This window comes from Dreissena polymorpha, unplaced genomic scaffold (genome assembly GCF_020536995.1).
Source record: "Dreissena polymorpha isolate Duluth1 unplaced genomic scaffold, UMN_Dpol_1.0 chrUn007, whole genome shotgun sequence".
Lineage (NCBI taxonomy): Eukaryota > Metazoa > Mollusca > Bivalvia > Myida > Dreissenidae > Dreissena > Dreissena polymorpha.
This window is the reverse complement of record NW_026273321.1, coordinates 224403-237847: the sequence shown is the minus strand read 5'-3', so window position 1 is coordinate 237847 and position 13445 is coordinate 224403. Positions and strand designations below refer to the sequence as shown.

Below are 13445 nucleotides of genomic sequence, written 5' to 3'. Positions count from 1 at the left end.
AGCCTGGAAAACCATGGAAACTATTCCAGGCTATTTCCACATACCATGGACAATTTTCCACCCTTTTTGTTTTAAATATTGACGCTGGAAAAGGCTGGAAACTTAGTCCGAATACTCCAGCCTCATATTTTCCATGGATTTCCATGGAAAACCCTGGACAAAGTACACCCGGGCAGTGCCCTTCGGATCAGGAAGAATTGCCTTGTATTGACTAAAATGGGAAATATGTGTTATGAAAAATGCTTCAAAATTCAGAATAAAACTGATTTCAAAATTACTGACGTGAAAATTTAAGAACTGGATGGGGAAATTAACTTAATGTTTTTTGTCTTTTCTTGTTGTTTTTTTTTAAACCAGGTTACCTTCAATTATGAATTTCAGGAAGCCATTAAGTAAAAATATATATTTTTTTGAGATTAGCAATAGGGCTAAACCTTTTGATAAACAAGACCCCCATAATGGCTTTATGAATTGTATTACTACAATTTTAAAAACAAAAAGTTAAAAAAAAAAAAAAATGTAATAAAATTTCAATCTTGAAGTTTATTACCAGCAGCTATTTCAAACAAAACTGTAACAATCTCCAAATATTGGAAGCAATATTTCCAAAATTATCAATCATACCCTGGGAGATTGAACTTCTAATGTTGAACAATAAATGGAGTGGAAAAAAAATCAACCAACAATAATAAACTGATAATCAACAGATATAACTTATCAACATAATTTCAATAATATAGATATAAAAAAGGCAATTATTTGCACCTACCTTCATGTTTCACTTCCTGAAACTCCAATTTTTCTTTGGCTATTTCAGCACTGATAAAAATCTTTAGTGCCTGGAAATTCCCTGCATCAGTGTATAGCTTCATTCCTGTTTTTTTCCGAAACCTCTGAAGAAAAACACTTCATAAAAGAGATATTTGTAAATCAGGACTTTCAGCGTGATAAATTAAATTATATAGTGTTCAGTTACAAATGCCAGACTACCATTTTCCGTCCAATTATCTTGGCTTGAATTTTTTTCTCCATTTTGGCATTAAAAAATGGAGCGCCCATTATGCATGGTAGCACGCTATATGTGGATTTCTTGGGTAATATCAATTAATTAATTAATGCCCATGAAATTATTTGTATACAAAACTGATGTACTTGGTAACAAAAATACTTTAAAATGATGCAATATATTCCCCAAATGTCGCGCTTACTTTGGAAAATTTCCTCCCCTGTTTCAATTGTGTTGAATATTTTTTTCCTAAAATGGAATCTCTTTCCCTAAATCAAGAAAAAGGCCCTGTTCACATAAAAACATTAGTACCTAAAATTAATCAGTGCACAGAAACAAACGAACTGGTGTGTAAAAATTTACTTCAAACCTACATTGCCAAAGCGGCATTAAAATGGAGCAAAATCAAACCAGATGTATGTTAAAGTAATTAAACATTCTCATTGTTTTTAACCTGTTTGATCTCTCTGTCCTACAAGAAATAAAAATAATGTTTCACTGTCAAATTGGCTTCAAAACATGGCAAAGTGTCTATTTTAGTGCTGGGTCCCCACACATGACTTAAGTCATGACTTAAACGGTGTTTTTATACACGAACCAAAGGAAAGAACATTGTTAGGGGCAGGGTTACAATTTGTCTACTGAATGGTATAACTAGTGTAACTGAAATTTTGTATATTTGTCAGGAGTACATATCTTTACGAAATACATTTGTAGCATTTACCACATTTTTTGCATTCAAAATATTTCAGCTTTGAAATTATGGTAACTGCTCCTTTCTTTGTTATTTTTTTTTTTTAATAATAAATAATAAATTGTACATGTATTACGCTATAAACTTTGTTTGATGAAATCTCATGGGAACATAATAAATAGCAAGGACTATAACTATGTTGTTTTTTCTTGCAAACTAAATTAATTGCTTCCCAAATGAAGCTTAAATTAGGAGGTGAATTTTAAGTCATTTATAGTGGAGAAAAATAATTTTTGCTCCATTTCAAGCTGAAAGGGTATCATTGAAATGAAATTAAAATAGATTCATTTTGCTGAAAAGTATTTTTTCTAATAAACAATCATGCCTTAAAATCGCTTGGTGCACTTGTCCACTGATAAAATGATTGCAAAATTGTACTGGTCTGCAAGCACATATTACTTTTCCACATTCTGTTTTATGGGTTTAAGTTTTCACTTGACAAGGTGACATTTTATAACATATTAAAAGATAATGCAGACATCTCTAAAGTTCGTTAAAAAAAAATTTCGACAAGATGTGAGACTTAATTAAAAACGCCTTTGCAGAATTTGTTTTCATCAAAAGACGTTCAGAGGATTCCCCAAGAATGTAACAAGCTTTGGATTGAAAGTTAAGCAGTAAGAGTAAATCCAGATAGACTAGCGAGAGATTCTGATTAAGTCAAGTGAAATACATGTAGTAACCTTTTGAACATTATTTCAGCAGCTTAATTGACTTCAATGATAGTTACACATCAAGTAAATTACACTGCTGATCCGCTATAACGCAATTTCCGTCATAAGAGGATCGGAAATGGGCTCCTTTGTTATGCACCTATATTTGTACATGTAGATCCTATAATCCTCACACTTTTAGATGTTTATTTTAATAAAACCACTTCAACGTAAAGCCATGAAATGAATCAGACCAATGATAAAATCAGTTCAGCGTCGAAGATCAGAAGAAGAGAAAAACCAAGTATGAATATGATAAAGTCTATGACTCGATCCAAGCGGAAACGGGACTTTGTTGGGTCTTGGCTAATTGATTTCCCTTGGCTTGAAAACTTTGCCGGTGTGTGTAAATGTAAACTTTGTAAGGAGTTTCCTTTATTAGCGGATAAAAGAAGTGGTTTACAGTCAATCTTGTATTAAGAGACCACTCAAGGGAGTAATCAAAAGTGGTCTCTTAATAAAACGGTCTTTGAATACAAAAGGCCATTCTGGAAGAATGCTTACCCTCAATTTTAATCTATATGAAGGATTATCTCTTTTATCCACAATGATTTTAACTTTTATAATAAAATGAATATAAACACAATACATAAACAATATTTTACTTATAGTGTGTTTTATTTTTCACTTATTATAAATTATCATAAATCAATTGTGTGTACATATTTATTTGCAAAAACAACATAGACAAGGAAATATTTTTCCTAAGAACAAAGAATTTTGCTAAAAATGTGTAACAGTCTACATATACATGTGTACAGCTAAAACTAGAAATAAATGTCAGAAGCCAAAAGCTATGATATATTATCACATGTATTTCTCTTTCCGTTTCTATATTGCGCGTTTTTTTCACCCGAAACATTATTTTCCACGTCTTCAAGCACCTCGGCTTTACGCTTAAGAATGTTCTGAATTTGGGTCTTTCCGACTCCAATCTCGTCTGCGATTTTACGTGCACTTATACTCTTTGACAATTCCAAAACCCGAATTTTCTCGTTCAACGTTAACACTTTTTGTTTTGACATTTTAATTTCTGCATGTACGCTTAAGGAAATCTAACTCGATTATGATACATAATGAGCTGAAAAAATTAAAACACGTCAATTGAAAACAAACATTCAGACCTGGTTGGAAAATTTATTAAGTAAATAACAATGTGATTGGCTTACAAATATCTACTAATTAGCATTATTACAAATTGGTAATGTACGGATTTCGACAGATGTTGCCGATTAATAGTTTATTTTCCGCACTTCTCAGGAAATGTTTGTCGCGTACAGTGCATTGTTTCTGCACCTGTTATCTATACTCGAGAAAAATCGGCATTGTCTCTTAACGATCCACATAGTAAACTATTTAAGCTGTAGACTGTGCGCAATACGTTCCCCTATTATTCAACTCAATAAATTAATACGCAGTCTACAACAATACCGGTCAGAACCGGTCAACGAGACAAAGCATAATCATAATGGTTGTGAAAACAAAGCAGAGGTGTAACAGTACATCTTATCGGCTTAAATAAACAATTAACACGGATTTGTCCCTGAAAGATCGATAGATTAACCACTTTTACCTCTTAGTGGTCGCTTAATACAAGATTCGGACATCAAAATACACACAAATCAGCGGTCGCTGGTCGCGTAAGACAAAAGTCGCTTAATACAATATCATTATATAGCGAAAAAGCTCCGTGGGATTTCAAAATGGTCGCATAAGACAAAGGTCGCTTAATACAAGTGGTCGCATCCACAAGATTGACTGTATTTAATGGTCAGCCTTTGTGCAGGAGAGACACTTTGACATCTCATGAGAAAAGCAATTGCCACAGACAATGCACAATTAAATATGATGATGAACTTTGTAAAAAAACAAGAGCTGTCAGAGGACAGCGCGCTCGACTATTCGAGTGCTTGACAGTATAACGTAAGCCATCATGGAGAGGGGGGTATAATGTGGGTGTGTGATCATTTAATAGATGATCTTTAAAAAAAAAAGAAAAAAAAAATTTGGGGGAGGGGGATTCTGGAGTAGGGTGTGGGGGATGGTTTGGGTGGAGTCCGTTGTGGTATGTCAGGTAAGTGTTGTTTTGTCAAAGTATGAATCAAATGTGATCATAAATAAAGAAGTTATGGCAATTTAAGCAAAATGTTCAATTATCTAAGTATAAAAAATGCTTGATACAGTTGTCTGCTCTTGTTTATTGGTTGGGGTCATGTTGGTAAAGAAGCATGCAAAATATTAAAGCAATATGTCAAGGGACAATGAAAATATTTGGGGTGGTACGCAAACTTTAACAGTTGCATGCTAACAGGAACGCTAACGCCGACGCCGGGGTGAGTAGGATAGCTCCACTATATATATTTCATATATAATAGTCGAGCTAAAAATGAAATAAAAGTAAGTGAATTTGATAAAACCTTAAAAAAGGGAACTTTGGTGAGATTATTAAATATTCAAGATGGTATCATGTGTGACTTAAAAGTGTTTTTATTATATGGACATCTTGCGTGTATTTTTTGCTCATGTGAATTTTCTAGGTAACTATGTTTATTTCTTTTCAATATTATAGTAACTAAGGTTCAGTTTATAGAGCTGGCTTGGTAATTTACTACAGAGACTTTTCTTTTCAATATTATAGTAACTAAGTTAAGTTTATAGAGCTGTCTAGGTAATTAACTACAGAGAATTTTCTTTACAATATGTATAATATAGTAACTAAGGTTCAGTTTATAGAGCTGGCTTGGTAATTAACTACAGAGACTTTTCTTTTCAATATTATAGTAACTAAGGTTCAGTTTATAGAGCTGGCTTGGTAATTAACTACAGAGACTTTTCTTTTCAATATTATAGTAACTTAAGTTCAGTTTATAGAGCTGGCTAGGTAATTAACTACAGAGACTTTTCTTTTCAATATTATAGTAAGTACCGTTCAGTTTATAGAGCTGGCTATGTAATTAACTACAGAGACTTTTCTTTTCAATATTATAGTAACTAAGGTTCAGTTTATAGAGCTGGCTATGTATTTAACTACAGAGACTTCTTTTCAATATTAAAGTAACTAAGTTTCAGTTTATTGAGCTGGCTAGGTTATTAACTACAAAAAAAATTCTTTTCAATATTATAGTAACTTAAGTTCAGTTTATAGAGCTGGCTAGGTAATTAACTACAGAGACTTTTCTTTTCAATATTATAGTAACTAAGGTTCAGTTTATAGAGCTGGCTATGTAATTAACTACAGAGACTTTTCTTTTCAATATTTTAGCAACTAAGGTTCAGTTTATAGAGCTGTCTAGGTAATTAACTACAGAGACTTTTCTTTTCAATATCATAGTAACTAAGGTTCAGTTTATAAGAGCTGGCTAGGTAATTAACTACAGAGACTTTTCTTTTCAATATTATAGTTACTAAGGTTCAGTTTATAGAGCTGGCTAGGTAATTAACTACAGAGAATTTTCTTTTCAATATCATAGTAACTTAGGTTCAGTTTATAGAGCTGGCTATGTAATTAACTGCAGAGACTTTTCTTTTCAATTTTATAGTAACTAAGGATCAGTTTATAGAGCTGTCTAGGTAATTAACTACAGAGACTTTTCTTTAACATATTAGGCCAAAACAAAATAATTTTGTGGTTATGGTTCCCCGACCAAGCCTATTATTTTGCTGCGACCCTACAACATTTAATTCAAAATTAAAGCCAAAAGAAAAAAAATTGCAGTAAAATTAAAACTGTACCAGACGAACAGTTTTTAGCCATGCCGCCTTTTTTAGCAAAACACGATTTTATCGCGCGCACCGTTAGCCTCATGGGCAAGGCGCTTTACATATTAAATGCATAGAGCGTCTGCGTCGATTTGGAGAAATCATTTTCTTTGTCAATTTTATTTTATGTTTTACGTAAATTGTGCGACCACGCTCCGTAATTCAGGCCAATTTCAGGGCTTTTAAAGCCTTCAGTTCCGAGACGATTTTCAACAAAATTGAACCCATCTTCAGATGTCACAAAGATGGGTTTATGGAGGTGTCTCTTGCCACAACTGAAGGTATGTTTTTCATGGTGGGTTGTGTAAAAGTGATTTTTTTCACTGAAAATGTGTATTGGAAAGATGGCTGTTTTTGTATATGCACAAATCTTGAGGTAAATCTATTTTGTAATTAAGCCATGTTCTTCAAAGTATTTTTGGGTTTTTGTCAGTCAACATTTACAGTATTTTTCTTTATATAAGTTTTCTGAAGTTTGTTTTTGATATTGATAAAAATTCAATGCATGGCTACAGCCAAGTTGAAGCCATGAATTGAACATTCATCTTAAATCAGCAGTTAAAATGGTTTTTGAGCTAGATTGTCAATGTATGTATTGGAAGAAAACCGTTCAACAAAATAAAATAAAAAATGTTTTTCCTACCTATCTACCCTAATTTTGTTTTGCCTGTAACCTGAACCACAACATTATTTTGTCTTGGCCTTATAGTAACTAAGGTTGAATTTATAGAGCTGGCCTGGTAATTAACTACAGAGACTTTTCTTTTCAATATTTTAGTAACTAAGGTTCAGTTTATAGAGCTGGCCTGGTAATTAACTAAAGTGACTTTTCTTTTCAATATCATAGTAACTAAGGTTCAGTTTATAGAGCTGGCTAGGTAATTAATTACAGAGACTGTTCTTTTCAATATCATAGTAACTACATATAAGGTTCAGTTTATAGAGCTGGCCTGGTAATTACCTACAGAGACTTTTCGTTTCCATATTATAGTAACTAAGGTTCAGTTTATAGAGCTGGCTAGGTAATTAATTACAGAGACTTTTCTTTTCAATATCATAGTAACTAAGGTTCAGTTTATAGAGCTGGCCTGGTAATGAACTACATACCGTAATTACTCTATGTTTTCGGACACTTAAAAATAATTATTATTTTACTTGTCCGAAATCTTAGATACGAAAAATATTCACAAAATACAGGTGTCCGAAAACTTAGAGTTGAAAATTGAAGTGTCCGAAAATAGCGTTAATTGTATCAACGACTACCGGTAATAGCACGCGCTTGTAAAATACCATGCCGTATTGTATAAATAACAGTAATATATGTTTTCACTGCATTTTAAATAATTTTAAATGCTTAATTTATTTGACAGAAAGTTACTACAAGGTTGTACTTTGACCAACGAGTTCAAAGATTAGCATGTGATGTACCGATACTCGCTAGTATGAACCTGTAATTAACGAAATAAAACTGCAAACTATGAATTCTTTGTTTGTTCATTTCCGATAGTTGTTGTCTAACACCTTCCTTTGTTTGTAAAACTTGAAATAGGGTGCATCACACTTTGAAGCGTTTAGTATTTGTCGCAGTTATTTTACTGAGAAGGGGTACCGGTAGTACCATTGCGGTATATAAATGAACTGTTAATTGGCACTACCCCTGGTAATTGTCATAACGCTTATGCTATCAGGGGAAACCAGTGTTTAATACCGGTTTATTAGGTTATTTACCCAATAACGCAAATGTAATGGTCCGTTGCCCTTATGCATGCACCTGCCATGTTTTATGATGTTAATCTGGTTGTAAAACCCTTTGATCGAAGTGTCATTACATATCGAAAACAGGACCGAAATTTGGTAAAATACTGGTAGCCCAGAAAAATATACTGTCCTAAAACTTAGAGACATTAATTATGGATGAAAACTTGTGTGTCCGAAAATTTGGAGTCACGAAAAATAATTATTTTTGCTAAAAAATGGGGTGTCCGAAAACTTAAGAGTGTCCGAAAACATAGAGTAATTACGGTAGACCTTTCTTTTCAATTCTATAGTAACTAAGGTTCAGTTTATAGAGCTGGCTATGTAATAAATTACAGAGACTTTTCTTTTCAATATTATAGTAACTAAGGTTAAGTTTATAGAGCTGGCTAAGTAATTAACTACCGGGGGTACAGAGACTTTTCTTTTCAATATTATAGTAACTAAGGTTCAGTTTATAGAGCTGGCTATGTAATTAATTACAGAGACTTTTCTTTTCAATATTATAGTAACTAAGGTTAAGTTTATAGAGCTGGTCTGGTAATTAACTACAGAGACTTTTCTTTTCAATATTATAGTAACTAAGGTTCTGTTTATAGAGCTGGCTAGGTAATTAACTACAGAGACTTTTCTTTTCAATATCATAGTAACTAAGGTTCAGTTTATAGAGCTGGTCTGGTAATTAACTACAGAGAATTTTCTTTTCAATATTATAGTAACTACGGTTCAGTTTATAGAGCTGTCTAGGTAATTAACTACAGAGACTTTTCTTTTCAATATTATAGTAACTAAGGTTCAGTTTATAGAGCTGTCTAGGTAATTAACTACAGAGACTTTTCTTTTCAATATTATATTTACTAAGGTTCGGTTTATAGAGCTGGATAGGTACATGTAATTAACTACATGGGTAAACAGACTGCAAAACCTGTCAAAGGCAGAGCTCCAGATAATTTTTTCAGCCAAGGGGTATTTCACTCATGAAATTTTTAATTGACGAAAAATCAAAATCCGATAATTTTAAGGAGTATTTATGTCCAAAGGATCAAAATTTATAATAAGTTGTACATGTAGTGTTAACTCGCTATAACAAGCAGTCATGTACACAATAAAGCAATCTCTTTTGTTTTACCAGTTGTTCTGGGTTTTTTTGCCTTTGGCTTATAAGCAGTCATGAATCTATTTTTCCGACTTGATTCGGCAAGCCAATGTTTAGCACACACTGTACAGCCACGATCAAAATCTTCTACGCTTGGCCCACAAAACTTGTTTATTATATGTGTATTTCGGCTGCCATTTAAAAATTAAGCGCTTGAAGGAAAAAGGTTTTTCCATAGAGATGAACTGATAGCAAAAATTAAATGCTTGAAGTTGGGCGATTTGGGTTTTTATTGAATGTGATGTCAAATGTTTTCACCATAAGCGTATACATGTATCGATTCTCATCAATGCAGCGGGGAGCCGTTGTGTCAACATCGGCCTTTATCGTGGGCCAAAATGAAATGATACCGTTCTGACTGAGGAGTATATTAGGCCAGGGACCACATTATATACATAGATGGTCATGTCCAATCTCTTGCACGACGGTTACATTACATTCACCTCTTTTCATTTGTGAAGTGCGTGGAATGATTCCATCTGCGTAAAAGGGCAATAAAATAGTTCCAAAGAGTTGCATTAAAACTCGCAAGTTTTTGCACGATGTATCGTAAATTTAAAATTCCTATTTCATTATTTTACGCCTCTGATCCTAAAAATGCCAAATCAAATATACTTTGAATGCGTTTGTTCGGTTTTACCCAGTTTCTGGGCAATAAGCATGCTGAGCGTTTCACAGAGGTGTATGTGAGAGCAAGGAACGACAAATCTGCGTGGAGATTGGGTCATGTCACTACGTTTTTACCGTTGTGGACACAATGACGGGAACCAGTCATGTTTACATGAATTTATATGCATGTATAAACGGCTTATACGCTTTGAAATTGCACATGATGCGTAATCCGTATTTAGCCAGGAGTTTTTTTACTCAACAAAATTTTAAGTCATGCGTATTTTCTTTTTTTCATGCGTATTTTACGCAAATACGCATCCTATCTGGACCTCTGGTCAAAGGACCACTCAAAGTGTGTCAACAATTAAAATGTCTGACAGATAAAAAAAAGTTGACATAATACATTATGTAAGAATATACACCTGACAGGTGTTGCAATAGATGGCCAAAAAAATTGGCCAATTTGTTTTTTTCTTTCTTACACTACACTAATACTAGTAATAGTAATACATTACAAATAAATGTCAAAATGGTCTCACAAACACTTGCATTTTCTGTTTCAATTTACAACCGTACTTTGGTTACATTGATAATTCATATTAAATATAAATAGTATGTTGTTCCCCAAATTTAGTTTAAAAAAATCCCAATCAACTATTTTACTTCCAGAAGTTTGTAAAGTGTAGCAAGAGGCTGTTTTGAAGTTTAAAGTGCATTTATGTGAAGGATTGGCTGTTTAATGAGTTTTTTATCCAAAAGTAAAGAAATACAAACCATAACTTTTTTCCAATTTAAGTTTAATTTATAAATATACAAAAATTTCTACATTAAATAGAGAACAATTCACCTAAGTCATCACTGACTCAAAACTGCTGAAACACTTTGTTGTCTAAATTTATAAAATTTCTTTTTGTTTGAATTGAAAAGGGGGACAATTTTCTTGTTTAATTAATACATTTCCATGTGTAATATGCAACATTCAAAAGCAAACGACTATCTTAGTATCAGGGGTTTTTTTTACTCAGAAAGTGAAGCCGATATTCAGCGTCTTCCCCTACCAGAATTTTTCCCCTAAAACTACCATTTCCCCTCCAAAAATAAAATTTTTCACCAAAATATAATATTTTACCCTCAAAGAAATGTTATTTTTTCTTTTGGGAAGTTGACACTTATCCAATTTGTACCATGTACAACGATCTCGCTCTCTCTCACTCCCGACGAACACTCAAATCTGGGAATCCCAGTGATTCTATATATAGCTCTTAAATTACGTCATGGAAACCGGGCAACTAATCGTATTAATCATGTGACTATTTTACTGGATTCTGGTCTTGCGCGAGAAGGGTGTTTCGTCAATTAATTACCGGAAACCAGTCGAATTTAACAAAATAAAACGTTCTGACTCGGAAAATATTAATTGCGTTGACACATTTTTTAAGAATGAATCATCAAAAACCGTTGAAACCCAGCATGATTCGGAGGTACATGTAATCAACATGGATTAATACTGTCGGATTATTGTGAAAGTGAAAGTAGACGATCGGCAGCTGCCGCACCTTTCCCTTCCAATACTGTAGCAGATCTTAATCGTCAACCCATTCATCATGAAATTGAAATCACAATATGGACATCGTTCCCCGGCCCCATTTGAAAACATTTCCCATTATTAGATCTACCCCTGCAACTTTATTTAGGACTTTGACTTTAATATCATACTTGTTCATGTGTTTAAGAACAAAAGCTCAGAGACATGCCTCTTTTTCTAAAAAAAAACCTGAAGTCTGTAGGCGAGTTATAGACATTGAAATAAACAGTTTTTATTTGTACCCCAAATATGTCTCTTTCGCGCTCGATTTTCCCCTTTTACCCAGCGTCCAGCGTCTTCCCCTTTTTCTAAAAAAAAACCCTGAGTATGAGAATTCTATAAACCATCCGAAATGTAAAATACCCGGTTTAACATCACTGTTGAGTTTAAAATATGGCAACACATTGTTTATTAACAGTAGCACATTGAAATTACTAACAGGAGAAAGTAAATATTACAAAGTAGTCAATACCTGCACAAAATTATGTTTTTATTAATTCCTCAATGGAAATTCAGTCAAAACGTGGACACTACTGACAGCACGTTGCATCACTTCAAACGCTTCAAGATCAGGGGAGATAATTTTGTAAACAACTCTCCAAATTGAAGATTGTCTTGCAAGGAAGTTAATATCGTTTCCTTAGTTTTAAGTCACCGATTAAGTACCAAAATAAAGTTTCTTGATTTTTTTTACTGTTTTCAATTAATTGAGAAGTAGAATGGTATTTTGTCTTTAGACCATTAAACAATGGCTGCCGGACAAACTGTTCGAGAAAGTTTTTCTGTGACAGAGGACAGTCCGGTTGTTTTTGTCACAGAACCAAGCCCACACTTCCTCTGCCCGTTTTGCAGGAAGCTGTACCAGGAACCTGTGATTATAAATGGCTGCGGACATACCATATGTAAACAGTGTGCGTCGACCATCGACAAGTGTCCCATTGATCATAAAGTCTTTGTTCGAGAACAAATGATAGTGAACAGGTAAATAAATAATTGTAGTGAACGAGACTCCATTTTTGTTCTTCTTGTTTTACCCTTTCCCACATAGAAGCAAAGTGAAAATAGTTATGTGCAAACAGCATAAAACCAGAACAGTCTGCGAGTAACTCGCAATATGTTTAGGTTTCATGCTGTTTGCTGCTCATCAATATCAAAGGATTCTTCTTCTTCCATGTGATGTACAAATCTCACTCTAGAGCATACTCGTACATTTCAAATGAAGGTTGGACATGAAGCCTTTTAAATTTGAATCTAGTAAGAAAGGTCTTTAATTAAATTTAACTTTTTGAGATACTACAAATGCGTCAAGATAAGGTTCTAAGGGGTAAAGGGTTATCTCTTATGATTGACATGCCTTCTCAAAGGTAGCAATGCGCTTCAGGTCCTTTAGTTCTGTCTACCATAACTTTAAATGTCGCTTTTAATGATTTTTGAGTGGTGCGACTTTAACGTAAATTAAGGTATGTCAATACTATGTAAACAGAATGCTGAAGTTTCTTTAGCTACAGGCAGGGTTCGATATTAACTTTTTTTAGAGCAAGACCGTCGGACCAGCTCCTCTTAAAATGTACTAGCCTGAACCTGATGTCTACTAGACCATAAATGACATAATCATAGCAAATTAACACAATTGTGTCATGTAACTGTTTAATCAGGATTTATCAGTAAATAATCAGTGAACACCAGATTTTTTTTATGCATAGAGTAAAACAATAAAATGAAACCTTTTTTTTTTGCTTTTCTTTGTCAAATTCAAGCCATGGGAACAGACTCAATTTTTCATCTAGGATAAAATTGATGTTTTCGTGTTTCTTAATATTAAAGTTTCATGTCAGTTTGAGCGTCGGATTCTTTCTTATTAACTGATTTGTCGGACGAAAATCTGAACTTGAACAAAGCCATTCTTTTAATAACATTCTCTTGTCTGCTACGCAATAATGTTTACATTGACGATACCGATTTTCGATAGAAGTCGTAAAATAATGCTCGACAGTTTAACGACACTGCAGAAAATCATTAATATTCATGACAACTTGACCAATAGAAACCAGCAATTTCTGCATGAAGCTCTCCTTTACGTCTAAAAATACAAATGAATCATGTGA

General features: G+C 33.4%; 2 protein-coding genes across 4 annotated transcripts in view; one reads left to right on the top strand and one right to left on the bottom strand.

Annotated features, from left to right (window-relative positions):
- LOC127863386 (methionine--tRNA ligase, cytoplasmic-like) overlaps positions 1-11957 on the bottom strand; it is a 74688-nt gene extending 62731 nt beyond the window's left edge. Inside the window, exons 1-2 of one of the 2 annotated variants that reach the window (XM_052402897.1) lie at positions 11813-11957; positions 770-893 (exon numbers count right to left, since the gene is read on the bottom strand). In XM_052402897.1, coding sequence (XP_052258857.1) covers positions 770-872 — 103 coding nt within the window. In that variant the 5' untranslated portion in view covers positions 873-893; positions 11813-11957. Of the gene's footprint in view, positions 1-769; positions 907-11812 lie in introns of both variants that reach the window. The other variant, XM_052402898.1, reaches the window with a different exon arrangement.
- Positions 11949-13445, top strand: part of LOC127863387 (E3 ubiquitin-protein ligase TRAF7-like) — a 36006-nt gene continuing 34509 nt past the window's right edge. For both annotated transcript variants that reach the window (XM_052402900.1, XM_052402899.1), the window contains exon 1: positions 11949-12321. In XM_052402900.1, coding sequence (XP_052258860.1) covers positions 12089-12321 — 233 coding nt within the window. In that variant the 5' untranslated portion in view covers positions 11949-12088. The remainder of the gene's footprint in view (positions 12322-13445) is intronic.